This window comes from Tenrec ecaudatus, chromosome 12 (assembly GCF_050624435.1).
Source record: "Tenrec ecaudatus isolate mTenEca1 chromosome 12, mTenEca1.hap1, whole genome shotgun sequence".
NCBI lineage: Eukaryota > Metazoa > Chordata > Mammalia > Afrosoricida > Tenrecidae > Tenrec > Tenrec ecaudatus.
In genome coordinates this window covers 128,481,505-128,506,034 of record NC_134541.1, presented here as the reverse complement: position 1 = coordinate 128,506,034, position 24,530 = coordinate 128,481,505, and the positions used below count along the sequence as shown (strand labels likewise).

The 24,530-nt window shown below is 55.2% G+C and overlaps 1 protein-coding gene across 5 annotated transcripts in view; it reads right to left on the bottom strand.

The window, feature by feature from the left end:
- DTX2 (deltex E3 ubiquitin ligase 2) overlaps positions 1-24,530 on the bottom strand; it is a 38,855-nt gene that overhangs the window by 2,661 nt on the left and 11,664 nt on the right. For 4 of the 5 annotated variants that reach the window (XM_075564894.1, XM_075564893.1, XM_075564892.1 and 1 more), the window contains 7 exons: positions 21,080-21,438; positions 18,829-19,465; positions 11,760-11,866; positions 7,099-7,239; positions 4,444-4,517; positions 3,257-3,415; positions 2,309-2,470 (listed from right to left, as the gene is read on the bottom strand). In XM_075564894.1, coding sequence (XP_075421009.1) covers positions 2,309-2,470; positions 3,257-3,415; positions 4,444-4,517; positions 7,099-7,239; positions 11,760-11,866; positions 18,829-19,465; positions 21,080-21,347 — 1,548 coding nt within the window. In that variant the 5' untranslated portion in view covers positions 21,348-21,438. The remainder of the gene's footprint in view (positions 1-2,308; positions 2,471-3,256; positions 3,416-4,443; positions 4,518-7,098; positions 7,240-11,759; positions 11,867-18,828; positions 19,466-21,079; positions 21,439-24,530) is intronic. The other variant, XM_075564895.1, reaches the window with a different exon arrangement.

Below are 24,530 nucleotides of genomic sequence, written 5' to 3'. Positions count from 1 at the left end.
GAACAGGTACCTGGGCAGGTACAGGTTCCTGGTCCTGTAGCCTCACGTCTTCTCCAACCCTGTCCCAGGCTATGAGATCAACCTGGGCCCCAGGAAGGAGAATGGAGGTCCAAGGCTCCTCTGTTGCTGACATCCAGACTGCCCACCCAGTCCGTCTGGGTTTGTCACTGGACCACAGGGATCCTGACTCTGAGAGCCACCCACTACTCTGGGCTCCCCCACTCCACTCCAACAAGGGCTCAGGGCTCAGCTCTGAGAGACTGGGAGCCAGAGGGAGGGTGGGGTGGGAAGGGTGTGGAAGAGGGCAGAGGAAAGCAACAGGTGACTGCAGACAGGCAAAATCAACAACTCCGAATGTTACAAAAGGCAGGGCAATGGCTTTCCCCCACGCCCATGCCTGCCCCAGCCCCCCTGGGCCACTGGCTATTGTGAACAGGGGCAGTGGCTCAAGAACAGGAGCGGGCTTCCCTAGTCACTACAGCCGCTGCGGGCACAAAGAAAGCACCCCCAGCTTTGACCAGCAATCAACAAGGCAGTACCCACCACCAAGATGCTGTTGGTCGGAAGCCTACTGCCATTGCTACAGACCAGTGCTTCTCCACCTTCCTAACGCTGCGACCCTTTCAGACAGCTTCTCATGTGGTGGTGACCCCCAACCATAACAGTATTTTCGTTGCTACTTCAGAACTGTCATTTTGCTACTGTGATGAACTAGGCGACCCCTGTGAAAAGGATCATTTGATCCCCAAAGGGGTCATGACCCACAGGTTGAGAACCGCTGCTACAGAAGAAGAGGAGGGTTGTGTCTGGAGTCTGCTCACACAGCTCCCGCCCTCCCTGTCTTCCTGCCCACGCCAGAGCTCCGAGCTGAAACCAACAGGATGGACCCAGCAGGGAGGCAGCTCTGGTCTGTCTGCTCCCCTTCCAGTCAGTGCTGACAACCACAACCAGAGGCGGCTCTGTGCCCCGCCGCAGGAGTCTTTAGGGGTGGCCATTCCCACAGTCAGCCTGCGCTCAGACTTCCCCAGGGGTTCACCTGTAGTGTGCCAGCGCCTCCCTGCCGCAGACGCTCAAGAAGGCCTGTGCAGCGGCGTCTACTCCCACAGGAGACTCCTGGTCTCGGGCACCACCCCAGAGCTCAGGTCTCTGCAGCAAGGCTCTTGTGCATCTGTGTGGGCCTGCCTGCTCCCTTACAGGGGATGCCCAGGACTGCCGGCTGAGGCGACTGTGGTCTAGGAAGCAGTCATCTTGAGGGGAGGATACACACATAGCTACCTGGTTACTACTGGTTACCGGTTTCAAGTCTGAAATCAACAGACTTGGTTGGGGTGGAGTAGGGTGGGGTGGGGGTGTCCCACAGCTTCCTGAAACAGAGGCAAGTCTGCCTGAGCTTCCCCTGAATGCCAATTCAGATGCAAGCAGCGCCCACAGGGCAGGAAGACAACTCCAGGCCGTTCTGAGGGTAACACTGCTCTGAAGGGGATTTGCTGTGTGTGGGAAACAGAAGAGGCAGTAAGAACCGTTGGGGTTGGGGGTTGGGGTGCTGTGCCCCCTGAAGGACAGACTGACCACAGCACATTGTGTGCAGTGTTGTTATGAGAGATGAGGGACTTTCTGATCTAACTCTGACCAGGGAAGAAGGAGCTATCACAGAAGGTGAGGCAACAGGAAGACTTCAACAGAAGGTCCAGCCCACCTGAGTCTCTTGCAAAAAGTGGACAAAAACACCAGCTTTTGGAACTATCACTAGGAGCTGGAATTCAGCCGAGGGCAGAGGGACTGACACCTTGAGAAGTTAGATGGGAACCAGCGGGGGTGGAGTAAGGCAGAGGTGGAGGAGCACGTGTCAAGGCTCAAGGCTGTCGTCATCGCTACGAAAGTGCACGTGTGGGAACTGCTGAATTGTATGTGTGCTGCTGCTGGGTGTCTTCTCACCACACGACTCCATGAAAAAGGGAACTCCGCCGGCCCTCCATGGTCCTGCTAGCCCCGTGCTCCGCCACCTGGGAGGGCCCCTCAATGCCTCCCACACACATGGGCTCCCTAGTTATCTGGCCACTCAACACAACACATGTCCTGATCAACTTAAGTCTTTTGCCCAATACAAGTCCAGCTAAGATGTCACCTCTTCCAGGAAGTTTTCTTTGGTTCAGGAAAGGGCTGGTGCCATCTGTTCCCACATCCCTATGAGCCTGTCCCTATCCCTGTCCTACACTACCTGGCCCTCCCAACCCAGGTCTTAAGGGGACCTGGGAGCCCAAGCCCAGATGTGTCAGGGTCGAGGCTATTGTGCTGGGGTCCTCCTTACCTGGATGCCATGAGGAATGTTGTAAACTATCAGTATTGTCCCACAGTCCTCGTGGCCAGGAAGAGACACCTGGAAGCGGAACACCTCCATCTTCCCGCGGGGCTGAGTCCCTGTTTTCTCTCCGTAGATTGTTTTGCAGGAAGGACACTGCAAACTCCCGTCCTGAAACAAGGTAAGAGGGCAACAGACTGAGCTGGTGAGCTCTGAGAACACGGGGAAGTCAGTCTCGAGGGAGAGGCAGGGCATGGGTCGGCCACAGGGCCACTGCCAGGTCCCCCTCCCGGAAACGCCCCTGCCAGATTCTGTCAAGATGGATTTTGCATCAAACGCTTGCTATGTGATCCCCAGCAAGGGTTAAGGTCAGGCAGGATCTGGTGAGGTGTGTGCAAAAGCATCCGAAGCCTGAGAGGACCTGTACAGATCTCACCGACGAGGCTCTGCTTGGCACAGGCATCCCAGGGACACTGCAGAGGGCCCACAGCTTGCCAGAAGTGCTGCCCAGGCCCGCTGCCTTGCACCAAAGGGAGAATGGCCCAGTATTGGCTGTGGGGCCTGAGTGGACCCTTTCCATGAGGTTAAATTCCCTGGGCTCCGCAGTCTGACTCCTCACCCTAGGGGACGCCAGATCTTAGACACATGTCCTGAGACACGCTCCCCTCTCGGAGAGGAAGCACTGGGGCAGGTGATCAGAGGCCAGGAGGGGGCTCTACTGCTCAGGAGGCCCTGACTCTAGAGGGCTGGGGTGACCAGCCAGCTGGTTCTGTTCCTGAGGATGGGAGCAGGTCGGAGAGCCAGCTGGACCTGGAGAAAGGGTTTCAGGCCAGCTCCATGGCCGACTGGCTTTTGCCAGAGGGGTGATCCCACCGATGGCCCTCCCTGTGGCTGACGCCCAGCTTTCTACAGGGCCAGGCTGTGCAGACAACATGGGGACAGCCCCAGCGCAGGCACCTGGTTTCCATTGCAGTACATGGCCAGCAGGCAGAGCCGGTGGAAGGCGTGGCTGCACTTGGTGAGGCGGCCCACAGCCACGGGTCCGATGACCTTGCTGTCAGTAACATCGCCATAGCCGGACGCCACAGAGAGCTTCTCCATGCAGATGATGCAGTCCTAGAGGGAGACCACACAGGTGCGCTCACTGGCACCGCCTCGGGGGAAGAGACTTCACCTGCCACGGCGGCACCAGGATTCCAGCAGCATTCACTCCAGAGTCAGCACAGATGTCCCCCAGGACTTCACTGCAGCAGCAAAGAAAGTGACACAGCCTGGTGGGGGATGCAGTACAGAGCAGGTGGGAACAGCAGGGGAAACGGGCTTCCCCACCCTGCGACAAAGTGGGCAAGCATGGGGCTACTGTTCCGGACACAGGAGAAAGCTGGATGCTCCGAAGAAGGGACAAGCACAGAGCAGGTGGGCATGACTGAGGTGTAGGGAGAGACGGGAGGGGAAGAGAACCAGAGCCTGCCACTCCCAGGAGCTGGCCTTCATTCTGTGTGTCCCATGGTCCTGATGAAGGCTTGACGCAGGAAGACCACCACGCTCACTTCTGCGTGCTGGTCATGTCTAGGGGGTGGAGGCACCAGACGGAGCAGTGCTTGGTGGGCAGAGGGCCAGAGGGTGAGGAGGGAGAGAGGAACTCGAGGACTTCAGCCTCTGCATGCCGCCCCTAGCTGCCCCGGCTCTTCTCAGGAGACAGGCCAGTGCAGAGCCCTAGCTTCTGTGCTGTCTGATTCTCCTCGCATCTACGCCCCTACCAATGCTCCAGGATGCTGCATTCTCAAGGGAGTGGGCACTCAGGAGAGAGGGGCTGGGGTTCTGAAGCTGCCCCGGGGTCCACAAGGCCTGCTGAGTTAGGAACTGCAACCAGTACTCTTCAACAGCCCAAAGTTGGGTAGGCGTGGCAGTGGGCCCACCAACCCAGGGTGATTCCACCTAAGTCTGTGTCTGTAGGGGGCAGGGCCCCTCCCAGGCCTGCTCAGCCGCAGTCCTAGACACAGGGAGGGTTACTACACAGAGCCAGCTGCCTGTGCAAACACTAAGGCTGGACTACAAGTCTCAGGAGGCATGGTCCTGACCCCCAAGGGATCTTGGGAATTCTCTCCCCGAGCGCAGGGCTGCCTTCCCATATGGACACCTACCTCATCTGGGGGAGACTTCAGCTCCTCGGTGTAGTGCTTTATCACCTGCTCCGGCTCTGGCTTTGGGGGCCCTCCTAGGAGAGAGGAGAGGTGAGTGCCATCTCCAGGAGCACCCACCGGGAAGGCCAGACCAGAGCCCAGACAGGGCAGAGGTCCAAGATGCAGGAGACACGCCTGGAGAGTGAGCGGGCAAGAGGGCAGCTGTGCAGCAGGCCAGATGTTCCCGAGCTGAGGCCGCATTCATCCCATGGGGGCTCAGGGCAGCCCAAAGCTGTGGAATGGGGTAGGCGCAAGCCCCACTCAGCTCAGAGCTGCACTGGCTGTGGAGCTGCAGCCTGCAGGCAGCCAGGCCCAGGACCTCCAGCAGGTACAGCTCTCTGGGGGAAGAGCCACTGCTGAGTCGGGATCGAGTAGAACGGGTCCTGGCAGCAGCATCTCTTGAACGTCCACCATTCATGTATGAAAGCCTCAGCCAGAGATGTCAGCTGGAGGAGCCAAACGAGTTCAGGGCGCCAGTGCACAGGCACCCTGATGCCAACCGCCCAGCCACGCCTCTCAGAGGAACTAGCCGGAGGATGGTGGTACTGGCAGGTGGGATGTCCAGCTCCTGAAGGCTCTTGAATTCCACACCGAAGGGCTGGACTTATTCTGAAGGTCAGGGCACCTGCCCATCAGAATAAGGCCCTCCTTCAGCTTCCGTGTAAGTGGGCCCGCTAAACGCCGCAGTCTGTCTTTGCTGTTGGAAAGACCCCTGCCCTGTCTTTGCAGACTATGGATTCTCAGCCACACGCTGTTCCCTTCCTAAATTGAGGGATTCTGGGAAGTGGCCAAGAAAGTGCATTCTGATGTCCCCCCCACCTCAGGATCCCAGGCGCCCCCCCCCAGCATCCCACCCTCACCCCCACCCCCGGAATGCCCTCTTCCTCTGTGCACATGAGCACGGAGCTGGGTGAGTCCTAAGCCAGGTAGGGTTCTCCCTGGCCCCCAATGTGGAAGGACCCCCTCCATCCCTTTAGTGAGACAGGAAATGAGCACAGTGGGGCAGCGGCAGAATCATAAGGAGGGCAGTGAAGCTCATGCAGGAGCAGGAGGTCCCAGGCCAGCAGCACAGCCCTACGGAAGCAAGTCTACACAGCAGCTCCTCCCACTCCCAGCCCAGGGGGCTTCCGCTGGACCCCAGACCCATAGCTGACTCCCAGGTATGGGCTGCAAGGAGAGGTGGCCCATATAGCAGCAGGGTGGAGGCTGGGTGGGGAACCTGGAGATGATGCTGGCTTTCCTGCATGACCCAATTCTGTCGCCTTGTGGTGTCCATTCCCTCCTCTATGAAGGGGACACAAGGTTCTTACACCAAGGCTGCGATGGCCCCATAGATCTGAGCGGTCACTACCTGAAAGGCAGCCACAAAGGACATCCATACACGCACACGCTCCCAGTACCCTAACCCTAGTCACGGCGCTGAGAAGCCAGACCACCACCCACTGACCACTGGGACTGGGTGGCCATCCTGCTAACTGGGCAGCTCTAAGAGAAGCATTGGGAAAGCCTGGACTGGCTACAGAGCACAGTGCAGGGCCCTATCTGCCCAGGCTGGTCGGGCCCTGCGATGATGGCCGGCTCAGTCACTGGTAAGCACTGGAGGTACCTCCCACTAGCCACTTTCTCTGAAGGGGTCAGCTGGGTTACTGCCAACTGCTCCATGAAAGAACTGCTAGCCTGTGTTCTTCCTGGACAACTCGGGGGCCACAGGGAGCCACCTGCCTGCCTGCCAGAGGTCCTGTCCTAACCTCTGGGCAGCGCCCTGGACTGGGGCCAGGAGCACGAGGACCACCCCAATGGCTGGCTGAGTGAAAGCTGTCCGTCCTGAGCCCCCTCCTCCATTGCAGACAGGGTGGATGTCAGAGAAGCCGGTGCCCACAGGGAAAGAAGAGGAGAGGTCGTCACTGGGGGCCAGGGTCTGCCAGAGGGGGAGGGGGCATTTCTTACTCTGTATGTAATTACTCACAGGGTTGCTGAGTCAGAATCACCTCAATGCCAGCACGTATGTTGGTTTACACAACCAACCTGCTGGGGGGAGGGGGCGGGGAGAGGGAGGGGGATGCACGGGGCACCAGCTTGGCAACTTGAGTCTCTGCTGGAGCCAAGACAGGCTTGCATGCCCCAACATCCCATTCAGTGCCAAGGCCATGCCCTCCTCAGGTAGCACGGAGAGTAATTGCTAGCTCTTGGCCCTGGTCAGCAAGGATGCCCTCAAAGGGCCTCCAGCTGGAGGTCAGAGAGGGCTGGCAGGTGAGGCCAGGAGGATGAGCCTTTCTCGTCCCAGTGAGATACACTGGCCCCAGTGGAAGGGACAGAGCTGCCTCTCCCATGTGCAGACAGTGGCCAGGCTGACACCTTGGTGACTGTCCAAGCTATGCCAGGAAGAGGAAGCCTGCACCTGGAAGAGGAAGCCTGCACCTGGGTGTGAAGTGGGCCGGGCCAGCCCAGCGGCAGTGGAAGGCAGGAAGAAGGGGCTGAAGGGCCCACTGCTGACCGAGGCCACAGAGAGAGAGAAAGGCGTGGGCCCAAGGAAGGACAACTGGCGAGGGAGCTCAGAGGCAGCAAGATGTGGAAGAGGCTGAGCAGAGGCTGCAGAGTGCTGTGAGCAGCAACTACCTTTCATGGACATTTTCCTCAATCTCTTAACTGAGCTGTGGCTTTTAGAGGTCAGACGGGAGGCGGGAGGGCTGGCGGGCTGGGGTGCGCGGCTAAGACACACAGGGAGTCCAATGGCTGACATCAGAATACTCGTCATGCCTACACGGGTGCGAGATCAGACATGCAGAGGGGGACAAACATTAGAGGGGTTGTTCAGCAGGTGACATTCACAAACCCAGCCAAGTCCAAGGAGGCAGTTGGTGAGGCCACCAGGCCCGACACAGCTCCCTGAGGACGTAGGCCACTCTAGGTTGCCAGGGCCAAGCTTTGCCAGCGGGGCTGAACCGCAGGCTGGGAACGCTGGAGCCTGCCATCTGCCTGGCGCTTGGCGGAGCCTTGGCCTAAAGGCCCCAGGTGTCGGTACAAGCAAGTCATCAGCAGCGTTCAGGACATGCAGCGGGGCAGGGCCACGGCGTCAATGGACAGGGGACAGAATGCCACTCCAGAAAGCCCCCTGCAGAGTTGAGAGTGGCGTCTTCCAGCAAAGTGCCCTGTCAGCAGAGGAGCCAAAGAGCTGCCCTGGAGGAACAGCCCCACAGACAGCGTGGAGCCCAGGGCTGAGCAGCCATCAGGAGCTCATCCGCCCTTTTCCTCCCTCAGGGGCCCCCTCCTGGTCACATTCCTCCTCCAGGGCTTAAGAGTGCTCTATCTGGCCTTCAGAGATAGCCGATGCTCCACACACCCATGGGACCCTCTCCCCATACTGATTACCCAGGGGCCTCGTGGCCACGCCCTCTGCCTACCCTGCTACCCACACACCATGACTTGCCCCAACCATCCACTCATCATCATGCAGTTTAGCCCCAAAGCAGGCCCCACCCTCCGAGAAATGGAGCTCCTCACAGAGCCTATTTCCCCAGGGCAGTGCTGCCCCCACCAGCAGCTGACAGAGAAGGGCAAGGAGCCTGGCAGCCAGCCAAGTCAGTTCTCTCTGGCCTCCACAGGAAAAACAAGAGCCCCCCCCTCACCCCCCAGTGAGTGCAGCCAGCCCAGGGACAGCCATGCAGGCACCAACAGCCTGGGTAGCAGGTGTGGGCCGGGCCACACTGAGGACTTAGTCGCAGCAGCAGCAATGCCACCACCAGGCTGCTCCTGGGTGCAAATGTGGAGCTGAGGTCAGGTACAGAATGACAGGCAGGCAACGCGAGGGAAAATGGAACCAGGTACCTCTTTCCTCAGAGACCGTAGGCCTGGGCTGCTTCCCCAATACCTCCCAGCCCCCGGACTCTGAGTGCTCCTTAGCTACCACCTTCCCAGCAGGCCCACAAAGGTACGAATTGGGCTCAGAGAACTGGGTCTTGGGCCCAGGCTCCTGGAAGGCAACCTCTCCTCAAACCATGGCAGCCTAGTTGTAGGATTATAAAGAGACTTTCCCCCAAAGACATGCCAAACATTAGAGGCTGTTTGCCAGCACACGGTGGGAGGTCAGATGCTGAGAGAGCCTCCCTGAAGGCAGTCAGTTGCCAGACCACTGTCTGGTCCCACCACAAGTAAGACCCACTCCCTGACATTAAGGACAATGGGCTACTTCTACCTAAAGGTTTGCAGCCATCAGTCTGGTCCTTGTAGATGAGATTTACACCCTAGTGATAATGGTTTCTATGGAGATCCAGAGAACAGGTCAAACCTGCTCAGTGACATCCAAAGTTAGGCTGCCATACTGAATCTAGGATCTGTCCTTCTTGTCACATGTATATCCCCAATCCCTCCCCTTCCTATTGCGTGTATATCCCTAGATTGTTCCCCCTCATTGCTGTATAACCTCTTCCTGTGACGCATGTCTTTACCTGTAATTAGTGGGCTTGCACTCCCCCCAAAGAAATATAAGCCTTGGTTAGCAATAAAGACCACCCTTGGCCTCTCGTCCACTCTTCCCATCCTCTCTCCCCCATCCTCACTCCCCTGTTCCCTTTCCTTGTCCCTCCTCTCCCTCCCCTCTCTTGCCCTCCCGCGTGCTCTCTCTCTCTTTCTCTCCATGTAGCCCACTGAGCGAAGGTGAGGTGAGCGTGCTACCATGAAATATGTCTGACTCCATTATTTCAATCTCTTTCATGCTCTCTATGACTTTACCATAATTTTTACTTATTATCCCTGTACAATTATACCTACCGGACCCGTGATGATGTGTTAGGGGCTGGTCTACCCTGACACCTGGTTGCCATCACATCACTTCCGACTCACCACACAAGCAAGGCAAACGGAGTGGCCCAGACAGTCTCCAATGCTCTAAGTCTTTGTGGAAGCAGATTGCCACGTCCTAGGCCCACAGAACAGCTGGTACCATCAAGCCACCAAACTTTTGGTTAGAAGCCAACTGCTTAAGCACTGGGCCTCCCGCAGGGCCCCTTCCATCAGTAAGGTGGGTGTTAGAAGAGTTGACCACAGCCCCAGGACCGATCCTAAGTTCAAGCTGAGGACCAGCCTAGAAAGGGTCCACCACTTTGAAGGCAGAGACCAAGCAACTTAGCCGTGATAAACGCCATTACTGAAAAGGACACATGAAACTGCTGTGGCATATATGTACCTGCATATATAAATTTGGGTTATTTTGCTGTCGTTTCAGAATTATGGTACATATACTATAGCAGAGATGTGTAGAAATATGTAGAGATGTGTGCATGTGTCTAGGTGACTATAGGCATATAAATTCATATAAATAATAAAATAGATTAAGGGGCACAGTTATGGATTCTTCATAAGACTGGCTCTCTGGGTTTGAAGGATCAGGTTTTGCGGGACATCGTGGTCAGCTGGCATCATATAATTCAGTTAGTTATATTTTACATCCTCATTTATCAAGTAGTGTATGGGTCTTAAAAGTAACAACTATTGATCTCCATCCACTCCGAGCAAAAGGTAATGAAGGAAACCACAGACTCAGAAGAAAACTAGTCTTTGGACCAATAGTCTACATGGGTCATGGCCGGAAGAACTAGATGACGGAGCTACGGCTACTCACGGTTCTATCTGGGCCTCACTAGAGGAGGGGAGCAGCAGTGGACTGGAAGCTCCAATTCCTACCAAGCAAGCCAACACCAGACCCACTGGACTGGCTGCGTATGGAGGGCGCCTGGAGACGACGACTGCCGGGGCGCACTTCAAACCCAGGACCCCAACCAACCCAATGTCACCTCTTAGCTTAGTAACAAAGTAGCTCAAAAGATAATGAATAACGAAGTCCTGTGCTCCTGGAGGAGAGCTCTGGTGGTGTAGAGGGTTATGCTTTGAGCTGCTTAACCACTGGGCCAGCGGTTCGAATCCACCAGCTGTTCTGTGACACCAGGATGAGGACGTCTACTCTTCTAAAGATGCAAAAGTCTTGGGAACTCAGGGGGGCAGGTCTACTTTACCCTTCAGGGTCCCTATGAGTTGGGATCCACTTGATGGTAGTACACGTGCACTCTCTCTCTCTCCCCTTCAGAACGGCATGTAAAGGCGACCAAACAGTCAACAATGCCTTTAAAACAAAGGTGAAGGAACGGGGCACTGGAAGAGTGAGCACAGGCCAGGCTAGTGTCTCCTCTGTGCCCTCTGTCTTCACCATCTCTGTAGCTTTTCCTCTTCCTGTGTGGGCTCGTCCTCGAATACCAGCTCCTGTGTCGTGCTGTTGGCCAGAGCTTCTTCCCCACCCCCACCCCCACCCTCCATCCCCTCTACTGAGGTCTGCTGGAACCCGGGTCCTGAGGTCAGAATGTCAGCGCCATAGAACCCGCTTTGCCAAGTGCATTTCACCTGGTCGTGGGCGAGTTTACACTACTGCAACACACTTTCCTCAAACGTCCAAAGGGAGTGATGGAACCCACCATATCACAGAGCTATGGCAGGGATAAAGTAAGTTACCATACAGGAAAGGCCCCTGGTGCTTCCTCGTCATCGCTATTACAACGGCACTGCCAGCCGGAGCTGTACACCAGCAGCCCACACCTCCTCCTCCTCCTCCTCACTCAACCAACCCTGGTCACCAAGTCAGAAGGAGCTTTAACCTTTGAATTCTTAACCCCAGCCTCTCACCCCCAAAACCCTAGTGCAGGCCTCAGCCGGCTCCACACTGGCCTCTCTGCTTCAGTCTGGTCCCTTCCAGGCCCTCGGGACTCCCCAGACACAAGCTGATGCTCTGACTCTTTTTGCAGTCTTTTAGTGATACGAGGTTTCCACACTATTCACCGCCCTCCCACGGTGCACATAGGAGGGGTTTCAAAAAGTTCACAGAGATAGTCAATGACGTCCTTTCCAGGAACTTTTTGAAGCCCCCTTGCAGTTTTGATTTCTCCTGAGTCACCGGCTCCTTCCAGCCTGTCAAAGGAACTTTAACCAGACTCCCAAGGTGTTTGCCTAACAAATGACCTAACTGGACAGACAGAAAAGCAACTTCTTAAACATCTAGATGGTTCTGAATCCCCAGAGCAGACGAAGACAGAGAAGCGACTCTTAACAATAACATGAGACACGTCCTGCCACTGAGCCTTCACCAGGAGATGGTTTGCTCCACAGGATGCCCCTTAGGTTTCTGGGGGAACAAATGGTAACAGAGCTCCCTACCTGCCACCCCCATGCATGCTCCCCTACCCCAAACCAAATCCTGGAGGCCTTGTCCCTGAGCCTGGGTGTGAGGCACCTACCTGCGAGGGCCTGCTGGACCCTGCTGGGCTTTGGCATCTGCACAGGCACGGACACACTGGTGGGGATACTCCCAGGGCTGCTGGCAGGACCGCTGAGGAGGGAGGCACTGGGGGACAGAGGCGAGCGTAAGTCACAGCACAGCCAAGCAGAAAGAATGGTTCCCAGGTACTTTCCAGGTTCCCCTTGCCCAGGCAGCCACTCTGTGGGGTTCCCAGGTACTTTCCAGGTTCCCCTTGCCCAGGCAGCCACTCAGCAGGGAGAGAATGAATTCAACCTGGACTACTAGCTATGCTTGCATGCGCCGATGCCAACCAACACAGTCGGTTCAAGCTTTGGATTCCACCCCTGCTTCAGACCGGAAACGGAGCCCATGACTTAATTTTTAGCCAAACAGGTGAAGAGCACCTACAGACTCCTTAGAACAATCAACCATTTGAGTTCACAAAGGCAGCCTTTGCTCTAAGACAAAGAATCCAAAAACAGGACAGGCCAGAAGAGGAGCAGGGGAAACCAGAAACACAGGGGGAAGTGAGATGAGTGAGGTCACATGGTGGGGACTGCAATCAAGGACATGAAACAAGGTGTGTCAGGATCGGTGAATGGAAAACTGATGTTTTATAAACCTCCATCCACGACAAAAGTCACCCTGTTTTCACACCAACACCAGTTGCTGTGGAACGGAGTCAGACTCAGGGACACCCTCTGCATGTCGGTGTCGGATCTCAGTGACTCAGTTTGGAAGTAGACTGCCAGGTCTTTCTGGTGAAATGGTTTCCTCCCACCTTTGGTTTGGCAGCTGAACAAGAGAGTTCCCCCACCCAAGGGCTCCCAAAGTTAACTCCAAGGCGGAGAAAACCAGCGGAAACCACTTGGATGAGTGATCGATGTGACCAGTCAACACCATGAAGCCCAGGACGAACCAGAGAGAAGGCACAAGGCGACTCTGTGGGTATTTCTGCCCAAAGTGCATGACCCCAGGTCAATCATAGGCAAACACCAGGCCAGCCCACAGACTCTTGAGAGACGAAGTGTGCAGTGTCCAGGCTGGGGACCACCCACCAGAGAGATGAAGATAGACTACGGACCTGTCACAGATTAGAGGACACTGTCACAGCCTGCTGAGACCCTAGACAAGATCCTGAAGAGAGGTACTACTGGAAACGGTGAACTCACAAAGTCTCTGGTTTAGCCAACAGTGTGAACCAGGCTAATTGTCTGACTCCCACTATTTAACACCGACTGCCGTGAGACACTGACCTGAAAAGTCAGGTGACGGGCACCTGGACACGCTCCCAACTTTCCTTTACTATACAACTGCTTCAGAAAGTGGGTTTGGCTTTTTAATGGGGTCACCATGAGTCTGAATTACCTGGTTTGAATTACTTCTGAGTTACTGCTAAAGCCCCCAGAGAGGGACCAATTGATAACATCATGATGAACAAAGGGGAACAGAAAAACAAAACTGAAGCTGTCAAGGACTTCATTTTTCTTAGATGCACAGTTGCGGATGGCAATGAGTGGGCATGGAAGCAGCAGTCAAGAAACCAAAGGAGGTACTGCATTGGCCAGTCAGCAGGACAAGAGCTCTTTAAAGTGTCGATGAGCAAGATGTCACTTTGAGGACTAAGGAGTACCTGACCCAAGCCAGGGGACTGCCATCTACCTCACATGCACGGACAAGCTGGACAGTGCCTGAGGACTGCACTTGAACTGCAAGAGCACCATGGCTGTCAGAGAGCAAAGACACCGGTCTCACAAGTCCAGTCCGAATGCTTAGAGGTGTGACTTGGGTCTCGCATACTTTGGACATGTCAGGAGAGACCAGTGCCTGGAGGACATCTTGCTTAGTCAAGAGGAGGGTCAGCGAGAATGAGGAAGACCCTCAATGAGGTGGACTGGCAAAGCCGTTTGGCTCAGGACCAGGCAGCGTTTTGTTCTCCTGGGGGTGGATGGGGTCACTGGGGTTGGTACTGACTTGATGGCACCTGACATCAACAGCTGAAGCTCCCATTTTGATTACGTTCTTGAGCTCAGACACTCAGAATTGCTCCGAAGGACATTTTTTGAGTCAGCTCCCGCCTTACTCTTCCCAGCCCACACAGTGTGCTTTCCTGCTGCTCCAGGGAGGCAACTAGGGCTGCCCAGTCTCCGTAGAGCCCCTCCTTTGATTTGTTAAATGGTCATAAATCCATGCCATGATGGTTTAAGGGGGCGCCCTGTGTGGAAGAACAGTTAGTATAGGTGCCTGAGACCTTAGCCTGCTCCTTCTCCTTCCAGGCCTTGACCGTGTTCAAGACGATGTAACACAAAGGATTGGGAAATCCTTTCCCCAAGTGCCTGCTCCAGGATGCCCCAGGGCAGGGTCTCATCCTGCAGGGCCAGACCAGAGAAAGTGCCTGGTTCCAGCAAATGGCCTCTGGACGTAGCCACGGACCCTTCAGCATCACCAGCCATGGTGATGAGGATTCCATGGAGCAGGCTGGTGCTCCTCCAAACCAGGCCACCTCAGCCAGCAGGGGCTGCAGCTGCCAGGCCAGGGCTGGGGTCTGGAGCAGGGCAAGGGCCCCAGTGCTGTCTGAGCAGCAAATGAGGCTGTTTGCTTTGTCCCTCGGTGCTCTCCTCAAATAGGAACTGTATGGCTGCGCGGCTCAGCCTCCCCTTGAGATCCTGATCCCAGGCGCGGGGTAATGCCACGCACTCACTGCCATCAAGCTGACTCCAGCTCATGGTGGCTCTCTAGGACAGAGAGAACAGCTCAGAAACGCTGGCCTTGAGGTTGGCAGCCCGTCTGGCATGCCCAGGCTTGGCTCAGAATTCCTCTAAACCAGCACCCCCTCCACACACATGCTTTTTTTTTTAAAGTGTGGATGGTCTTGGAGTCTTTTCAATGATCAGATTCTACAGGAGAGGGAAGAGCCCTAGTAGTATAGTGAGTTCTTTGCTAGGCAGTTAACCACAACCTTAGCAGTTTGAATCCCCCAGCTGCTCCAAGGGAGAAAGATGAGGCTGTCTGCTCCTACAAAGATGTACAGCTTATGAAACCCGAGGGTACAGTTCTACTTTGCCCTACAGGATGGCTCAGAGCTAGAACTGACCTGAGGGTGATGGAAGGAGGAGTTTGAGAGGCCATAACCTTCCAGGTGTCTTTCACCTCTCTCTCAGGGCTCAGGCCCCATTCCTCTCCAGCTCTGTTTTCCCCACTGCACTGGGAGACGGAGCTCAGCCCTGAGCCAGCAGCTGGTCACTGAAGCCAGATGTCAGTGGGGCTGTCCAAGGCCAGACAATAAGCAGGCTCCTCAGCAGCCAAGGCTTCGGTTCCCACAGAGATGAAGCCCCCGCTGCCTCAGCCCCCCTCCACCAGGGAGAGGCCCAGCTCCACCAGGGCAGAGTGGGCATTCAGGAGTCTGCCAACGGGAGTGCCTCACCCTGAAACCAGAGCCCAGGGACTCAGTATCAGTTCACATAGGGGTTTCCAATGTGTGCCACGTGCCCACATGCTTAGCCTGCATCCCCTCCCATACACTTCCCTGCATGAGCAGCTTGGGACTGGGGCAGTCCAAAGGATCTAGTAGTTTCAGGATGGGAGCTCTCAACTCTCAGGCCCTGACCTCTACACACCCAAATCCTCAAAGATCATCCCCAAGGTGAGGCTCGATTTGCCACACTAAGTGCCTGCTCTCCTCTCACTAACTCAGGTCCGCGTCTTTGCACACCACTGCACAATGAAAGCCCTCCCTCCTACCTGGGCCTGGAGTCCCTGGTGACGCAAACTGTGAAGTGGCAGGCTGCTAAGCAGCGGGCTGTTGTTGAGTCACTGCAGCTGGACTCTGCTTTCACCTGAGGCGGACTCAACTGCATAACACCGGCTTTGCTTTCACACTCCTTGTTCCAGGGCCAACCGACTACTGGCTTTCCTGTCTGGAGCCATCTCAAGGTGCTTCCAAACAGAGCTTTCCAAAGACAGGGGCATGGGGGCTTCCAGCTGTCTCACTTCACGGTCCCAGGCCAGGGACAGAGCCGGGAGGCTGGGGAGTAAGGAAACCCACAGCTTCCCTCCAGTTCCCCAAGATCTCTGACTCTGGCTAGCAAACCAGCCCCCACCAGGAATGTGACCTCAGGATGCAGGACAATGTGCCTGAGCTGGGGAGTCTGGAGACTGGCTTCTGGGGAGTCTGGAGACTGACTCCCCCCTACACACACACACAAAGCTGTGGGGCCTGGGCGGATTGTGTCCCCTTTTTGGACATCAGTTTCTCCAGCTGCCATCAGAAGAGGACAAAACCCAAAAGCTCCCAGAGTGGTTGTGAGGTTCAAGGTTCATGGCTGTCCAGGCATCACAGGCACAAGGGGACCCAAGAGCAAAGCTCTAAGGGGTATCAAGCACCATCCTCTACAGGGGGCCCTCACTAAACCCTGAAAACCAACCAAGAACAGGAGCCAGCCAGGCCAACTCTCTAACCCTAAAAGAGGGAGAAAGCAAGCCTAAAGAGGGCACAGAACTGACCCAAGGACCAGTGAGGAGCAAAATCTGGCCTGGAACCCAGGACTCTGGCTGGCCCCCAGTGGGAGGGAGGGAGAGAGGGAGGGAGGGTGTTTCCCAGAAGCGGGAAGAACAGCAGCAGACCAGGAGAAACATTTTCTACGGCCGCTTCAAGCAGGGGCCAAGTGCCCGTCAGCATGCCCACATCACAGCATGCCACATGCTGGTCCTAATTACTACCCCAAACCATCAAACACTGAACAGGGAGTCACACCCTCTATTCATGACACCAAGAGTGTGCATGACACATTCCAGAAAGTTTGCCACCAGACATGATTAAACACAAGTTTTAGTGCTTAGAGTCATAAACTCCCGATTCCAGGAGACTGGCTTAAATAAACCTGGGCGGCTCGCCAACGTCATGCCCAGCCAGCATGTCACCCATATGAAGCAAGACACTGTTTCAATCCATATGGGTGCCACAAATACCGACAGTGCCTGTGTGGACTGGACTAGACAGGCATCTGCAGTCCTGGTTCTGTCTTTAGACCGGTCTGCCCTGCCCCCATACATGGGTCATCTCCGCCCCCACTATACTGCCATGCACTTGGAGTTGAGAACTTTCACACAGGCCTTGGGTGCAGAGGCCAACCCAAGGAACTGGATGTGGGCAACCAAAGCTCAGAGAGGCACCCTTCCCACCTTCTGGAAACGAAGATGAATACCTACCCCAAGAGGTAGGTCCCTTGAGTCCCTTTCAAATGTCAGAACCTGCTGGCCCAGTCCCCTTGGGGCTTAGAGCTGAGCCAGCTGCAACATGCCGCCCAGCCGAGGAGGAGGAGGAGGAGGAGGAGGGAAGAGTGGCTGGCCGCACCTTCCTTCCAGGAATGAGGAGGGCCTGCACCAGGAGGGCATCATTAGTAGCCTCAGCTGGCCCCCAGGCCAGAGGAAGGGAGAGCCCAGAGAAAAACAGGGTGAGGAGGCGTTCCCAGGAGCCCAGCCAGAAAGCCCCTGCATCACCAGGAGAAAAAAGCTTATGCCGTCACCTGGCTCAGTCCCAGAATCTACAGTGAGTCAGAAACTGGCCTCAGAGTAATTTGTGAGAGCCTTGCAAAGCCCATGATGCAGAAGACCCAGCATGGGTACCTGGCACGCTTCTCTCAATAGGAGAGTGACCGGCAGGCTGACCACCAGGGGCTGGGGAGAACCTCACCCAGGCCAGCATAGCACTGGGGCACCTCCGAGGCCCTGCTTATGTCTATGTGCAGATCCACAGACAAGGCCCTGAAGGATCTCCCGACACTCCCAATTCCCAGAGTCCTCATCTGTCCCAGCCCCACTCCCTGGAAAGGACTCCTGGAGAAGCATGCCACACCCTCACTCCTTCCCCTCCGGGGTGTCTATAGGCTCTATCTCCCTCCTCCCTCGACCTTTAATAGAACAGCAAGCACTTCACCCAAGGAACACTCTCGGGGCCTGTAGATTAGGCCTAGTTGGGCGCTCGACGAGTTGTCCACCTCGTGGCCTCACCTGAGGTGGACACTCCCTACCTCCCGGCCACTAGAACTGTTGCAATCTCTCCTGCTGCCTGCTCAACAGGGCCTGTCACAGGCGTGCTCCATGGACGCAAGCTGCTATGAACACATTTCGTAGACGCTGGCAAGGACCTCTGAAATCCAGCTTCGGAAAAGACTGGCGGCCAAGAAACTGCTGAGGTGGTCTTAGCCTCTCTTGTGACACTTCAGCTCTTACCAGGGAAAAGGGGGTTGAGGTGAGGCCAGGTGGCTTGTCAGTCCAAATCACCAGGATGCTCACCTACCTGGGACGCAGGGCAGGCACAGGGCCTTGTACAAGACCAGCTACTCCCCATCAGGTCACTGTCTTGGAATGTAGCCCTCATGCAAGCCAACACTGAAGTCTCATAATGTGCTTTTTGCCCAATACTTCCCATCAGGAAGCCGGCTAGCTTCAGCCAACTAAGCCATAGGCAAGGCCAGGACCATCGACTCAATGGCCAAATGCAGTGAATGTTCTCACTATCAATGGCTGCCTGGTCCACTCTGCCCTCTGCTTCCTCCTAGTTCAGAAAGCACACCAGGACACGGGAGACTTGGGCAGGGCTGCCTGTTAGGGCTGTCATGCTCCCTCAACTTTGGTCATCTCCTCACCACGCTGGAATGGCAGCCTCCCTCTACTGGACACTGGTCTTGGGAGCAAGACCTGGGTCCCTGCCAGCTCTGCCTCGGCACTGAGTCCCCAGCACTGGTACAGCAGCGTCAGGTGTGCCAGCACAGGAGAGGGGTCTTCAACCACTGAGATCTACATAGAGAGCCCCATGTTACCTGAGAGTGGGAATGGACAGAACTCAAGTACACAGAGGAGAGGCCAATGTTCTGCACACTGCGTCCATCCGCACCCATGTGCAGGGGCACACGAGGGGATGCAGACGGAGGAGCGAAGGAGCAAGTGACAGCCCACAGGTAGCGAGGGAGCAGATGTCAGCCCTCGGTTTAGGATGAATTTTCCCAACTAAGTAAAAGTCTGGCCCACACCCAGTGACAGCCAAATGCCCAGCCCCAGCCTTGTACCTGGCTCCACTGGAGGTGGTGGGGGCTGGGGGCAGGTGCTGCAGGGCCAGGTGAGAGAGGCTGGAGCGATAGAGGAGCTGGTTCCCCATCGAGGGAGGTGTCCCGGCCCAGGGGTTGGTAGTGTTCAGCCTGGGTGCTGATCGGGCCCCAGAGAGTGAGGGCTTGTTGTATGGGGCAAAGGTCTGGTGGGCCCCAAAAACAATAGCGGTCCTGTGGGGGGCCTGAGGGGCCGGGTACGCGGGGAGGTTGGTCATGGAGTGGCGGTAGCGGCCTGAGACGGGGCCAGTTCCACTGGCGTTGAGGCACTGGTGGCAAGAGCAGGCGATGCCTGTGTGGCCCAGTGAGGCGATGACGCTGGTCACTGGGTAAGGGGGCCCTGCCTGGCGCCGCACGCCACGGCAGAAGTTCGAAGTTTTGTTGGTCTGCGTGTGGGTGGCGTAGTTGACTGTGTAGTTGTAGCCCATGGGGGCCAAGTCCACCAGCTGGTTGCCCTGGGCCACCTGCTGTTCCAAGTAATCACAGATGCTGGCTTCATAGGCTGTCCAGGAGCCATCGTCACTCAGCCATTCCCAGACGATGCCCCGGCCTGCTGCTGACTGCTGGGGGAACAGGTGCCTCCGCACAGCCCGCATGGTGCCTGGTTAAAAGGAAAGGCTACAGGTGACCTTCTGGTCTGCCAGTCCCCCAACCGAACGCACGCAGACCAGTCTTGTGCTGCTACACAGCCCCGAGGCTGGCCGTTGCTACTGGAATTGTGGGGTGAAGGATGGAGAACTTTCGAGGGCTCAAGAGCCTTGGCTCAAAGGAGTTGCACAGAGCAGGGTTGTCAGCACTCCGAGGCAGGAGAGGAGATTGTTGGAAGCCAAGGTCATGACACAGCTTGTGCTCAGACCTGACAAGGCTTTTACAAACCTACAACTGGAGTCACAGAACCTTGGATTTTAAAACCAGAACACTTCAAAGTAGGAAGAAAATGAAATCACCCACCACCAAGAGTAAAAGCACACAATCTATTTTCCGATGCATTTCTGTCCATCAAGGCTAGTGTCGGAGCACAGTCAGGATCTTCCTTGCGATGCTCATGTATCAGCTGTTACAGAGGTCCCTCTCCTATGGCTATCCCCTCCTCTGATTGCTCCAGCCTTATTATTCTTAATGAAGCAAACCGGAAGATGGAGGGGGGAACCCCACCTGGGCCTCACTCCTAAAAGCCTGAGCCCAGAGCTGCTTTTTACATTTACCTCCCAGAGGGGTCTCCCCCTCATTCATCTTGGCCTCCCACCCTTTTCCTTCACAATAGCCAGAGAGACACTCTGAAACCCCAAGTCAGATGATGTCATTCTCTGCCCCCTATCTGCCTCAGGCAGGAAAATCTCTGCAGGACCTGCCCCTATCCCCCTCCTTCAGGCCATGATCACCTCCGTCATCCTCTCCCCAAAACTTGACACCCCCTCCCTCACCCTACTCTTACCTCCTTAGCACCCAGTTACCCAACACAGGGGCCAAGCATATGTTCTGTAGCTTAACAGGCCAGGCCTCTGAGCTGCCTGTCTACGCTCGAAGCCCAACACTGCAGGCAGGGCTCTTACCTGCAGCAGATGGCTCAGGAGACTTGGGGATGCTGGTGACAGGGCTTTAAGAGCAGGTTCTCACCACAGCAGGATCCATGTTTGGGCCAGATCACTCATCAACTGGTGTGGGGGGTGGGGTGGGGGGGGTGGCAGCTATCCCATGCATTGGCTGTTTAGTAGCCCCTCCTTGGCCTCCTTCCACTAGATGCCAGGAGCACTCCACCCACCAGGTCATGACACTAAAACAACGGCTCCACACGTTGACAAACATAGGTCTCTGAGCAGGAGGGAGTGAGAGCAAAACCTCTGAATGAGCAAGACCTCTCTGAGGTCAGCAACATAGGGCAGAGGGGAGGCAGGGACTGGGACAGCTGGTGCCCATGACCCTCAGCCCCCTCTACTGTTAAGTGGTACACCCCTTACCATGCAGGAACACCTCCCAACCCTGTGTTTCCAGGCAAGACTTTGCTGGGATTTACTTCTGTAACCATGAATGCCTGACTTAGCCCAGAGTCTGAAGTTGACACCGAAATGTGGTTGCTAAACTTGAGCTGTTTAGTGTTTTCCAAAGGGGGCTTTATCCTAATTGTAGGTGCTTGTACAAAAGGTTTTCATTGCCAGTAGGGTGGTGAGTAGGCCACATAAGTTTGGGAACCTATGGACTAAAGGAAGGGTCTTACCAGTGTCCTGGCGGAACTGGGTCCAGCTGGGCAGGTCGATAATGTAAGGGGCCAGCGAGGGGTCAGCTTGACCTAAGGGGATGCTGTGGCCCAAGCTCCCCAGCCCGAAGCGCTGGCCCTTCTGCTGGACAAACTGCTGTTCAATGTAGCTGCAAACCGGGGCGCTGTAGGGGTGCCAGGTGCCCAGCTCATCCTGCCATTCCCACACGGCCACTGCCATGGGGCTGGTGTACACCTGAGCCAGGGAAGAGCTTGGGGGCATGGCCATCTTTACCCCCGGACACCCACTGCTTGCCCACGCAGCTTCAGACTACTCTGGGTTGGAGCCTCTGGTTCATTGCCGGGTGTCTCCCGCAGACCTGTAAATAGAACAGACACAGTGACACGTCAATAGCCCTTCCAGAACCAGGGCTCAGCTCCATCAATGGCGAATCAGTGCTTCTCATTCAGACATCAACTGAGAGAAACCAACAGTTCCACTCTGTTCCATTGTGGCGCCAAGCCCACATGCACAGCCCCTCTTCCTCAGCCCACCAGAACTGGGCCGGAGCTCAAGTTAAAGGGCCCATCTTTCAGACACCCAGTTTGCTAAGACTTTAGACACTGCTTGCATGTCTGTTGGGGGAGGGGAGGAAGAGGAGTCCAAGCTTACAAAGGTGGAGTTTCCCACTCTCCCTCAGCTCAGGGTCCATAGACAGTCCTCCTCACTTTGCCAATTAGTCCCTCCCTCAGGCTTGGTAATTCGCTAGAACCACCCACTGAACTCAGGGCAGTGTCCAGAGGTTACTCCATCCCGACAGCTCAAAAACAGGCTACCGTATATACTCACATATAAGCAGAGTTTTCCAGCACATTTTTAATGCAGCTTTTGTGGTAAAGTTAGGTGCCTTGGCTGATATTTAGGTCAGCTTATACTCGAGTCTATATGGTACTTACTATCCAATCATGTACATCCAGGAGAGCTTCCTGGGGCTGCACACCTAAGCATGATTGAGTGGATCAGCCTGTCCCCCTCCCCACCCCAGCCCTCCTCAAAAGGTTGGATCAAAACCACCCAAACTGTATCACCAAGGAGGTGGGTCTCTCTGGCCTAGCCAGACGGATCCAAGAGGCTCCTCAGTAAACCCTCAGGTACACCCTGGACATCTTATCAAAAGATACTTCAATCACTGAAGAAATTCCGGGATTTAGAGGCTTACTTTCCAGATTGTATTAGAACCTCAATTTCTGAGTCTGTGGAAAGCTATGGTTTTACAGTGGAAGCACAAAGACCCTTTGTGTGTCTCCACAGGAATTCAGCCTCCACTCAATTCCTTTAGACCATTGACAGCCTGAAAGGTTTTGCCCCCAGGCCCAGTGCATTAGAGTGGATTACAGTCACTCTATAGCTGGTTCAGGAACAAGTGGCACAGCCCTTGGGGACTTGCCGGGACAGTGTTCTTAATGGACATGGGAGTGCTAGGGTCACTGGGTCATGAGTCACATACTGATTGCCCACATTGGAGGGCCCAGGACCACTCTTAGAAGCTCTTCTGTCTAACATTATGCCCATGTCCCATTCCTGCTTCTGTGGTTCTGCCTGAAACAGAGCTATTGATCTTCAGTCAGTCACCCTTCTGGGACAGTGTCCTTTGTCCTTCCATGTCCTATATAAGTCTGTGGTTCTCTGTACACCCTTGAAGTCAGAACAGCCTTTGCTAATGGTCTCTTCCATCTGGATGATGTGTCTTTGTCTCGTCTTTCCCTGTGCGATGCTTAACAAATCTTCTCCTTAAACTATATGGGTGATTTGGGATTTCTTTTGTATCCTAAAACAGGAACCCAGGGCAAAGACCAATTTCTTTAAGACAAATTGATTGTAAACCCTACAGTGTACCTTGCTGCATGTAATAATAAAATGATTTTCCACTTTTCCCCCAATACCTCCAGGATTGTCATGAATCAAGTTTCTGATCTTGTCTCTATGCTCATGAAGAACTCAAGTGTCAACCACGCAACCTTCCTCCCTCTCAAGCTTTCAGTTTAGGGGCTACTCATTAGTTCTGTTTCTTTTTTCCCCATTGATTTCCCTTTGATCCACCTACTTAACATATGTATTTACTATACACTGTCATGAGTCACCCCAATCTTCTGTGGACTGAGGCTACCCTAATCCCTCAAACCTTTCAAAGAAAGCTTGCTTGTGAGATTCATACAAGGGAGCTACAAAACATTTGGGGAAAAATAAACTTAAAAGACACTGGATGATGGCTCTGCTGGGAGGTGGCAGCAGTGGGAGTGGGACAGGGTTTTATCATAGCAGCCCTCCCAGAGCTCCAGCAGAGAGCGAGGCAACAGGGATTAACACTCATGACAAAAACCAAATGTACTCAGCTCATTAAAGCTAATGGACTGACAAGCTTCAAGGAGGTACAGTGACTTAGTCAAGGTCACACTTGCACTACCAAGTGCAGCAAATCCCGATTGAGCTGGCTCTAGCATCCATTTCCTTAGAGACAGGCTCAACCCGTACCTCCACTTAAACTGGGGAAGGAGGAGGGTGAAGAAGCTGCACCCCAAGCCCTCTGTACATACGGCTGTTCCAACAAACCAAAGGAGAACCTGGGTGCCCATGGGGCTCCACCATGAGAGTTCACACACCCCCAGTCACACTTCTCACCTGGCCCTCGTTTTGCAGCTGGAGGAGCCTGGGTGGCTAGTAGTAAGGCTGGGACAGCCCCTTCTACTGCACTAGACCATCACGGTTTGGAAGGAAGCCGAGGCCCCTGCCCTGGAAGACAGAGCTGGAATGGTTGCAGTTGACTTTCAAGTCTACCCCAACTCCCAGGGACCCAGGTGTGCAGTGCAGAACTGCTCCATGCTTCTCAAGGCTGCGACCTTTCAGGAGCAGGTGGATAAGCCAAGGTACCTCTGGGTGGGTTCAAAGTGCTATTTTTTTTTTGGCAAGAAATTGAGTGCTTCAGCTTATGCAGCACCCAGGGGCTCTGGGAAGAGTGTAGAAAGATGGGCGAGCCACCAACCCTTCTGTGTCCCCACCGTATCCTCTGGACAGAGTGCACTAGCTCTCCAAGTTTTTATTCCCCCATGTAAAAATGCAACTCTCAACACCGACCGTGAATCCATACACAGGGACCGGCATCTTCCCACTTTTGGCCCACACATTGTAAGGCACATTGTCTTAGTCTTTTCCCTTAACTCAGGTGTCTACCCACTCCTCAGCCCTGCAGACTGGTGGCAAAGGGTAGAACTGAACTGCACAGAGCATGAGAACCTGGGGGGTGTGGGTGAGCCAACCCTGCATGCACTAAGGCTGCACACACCAGGGAGGCAGGCAGGCCAGCACTGAGCTGCTAATGCCTCTGACAAAGCCCTAGAAGATTAGACCTGGGATGCCCTTTAGCTCAGCGTCAGCAATTACAAGTCTCTATAACCACATCCAGGTACAAATCAC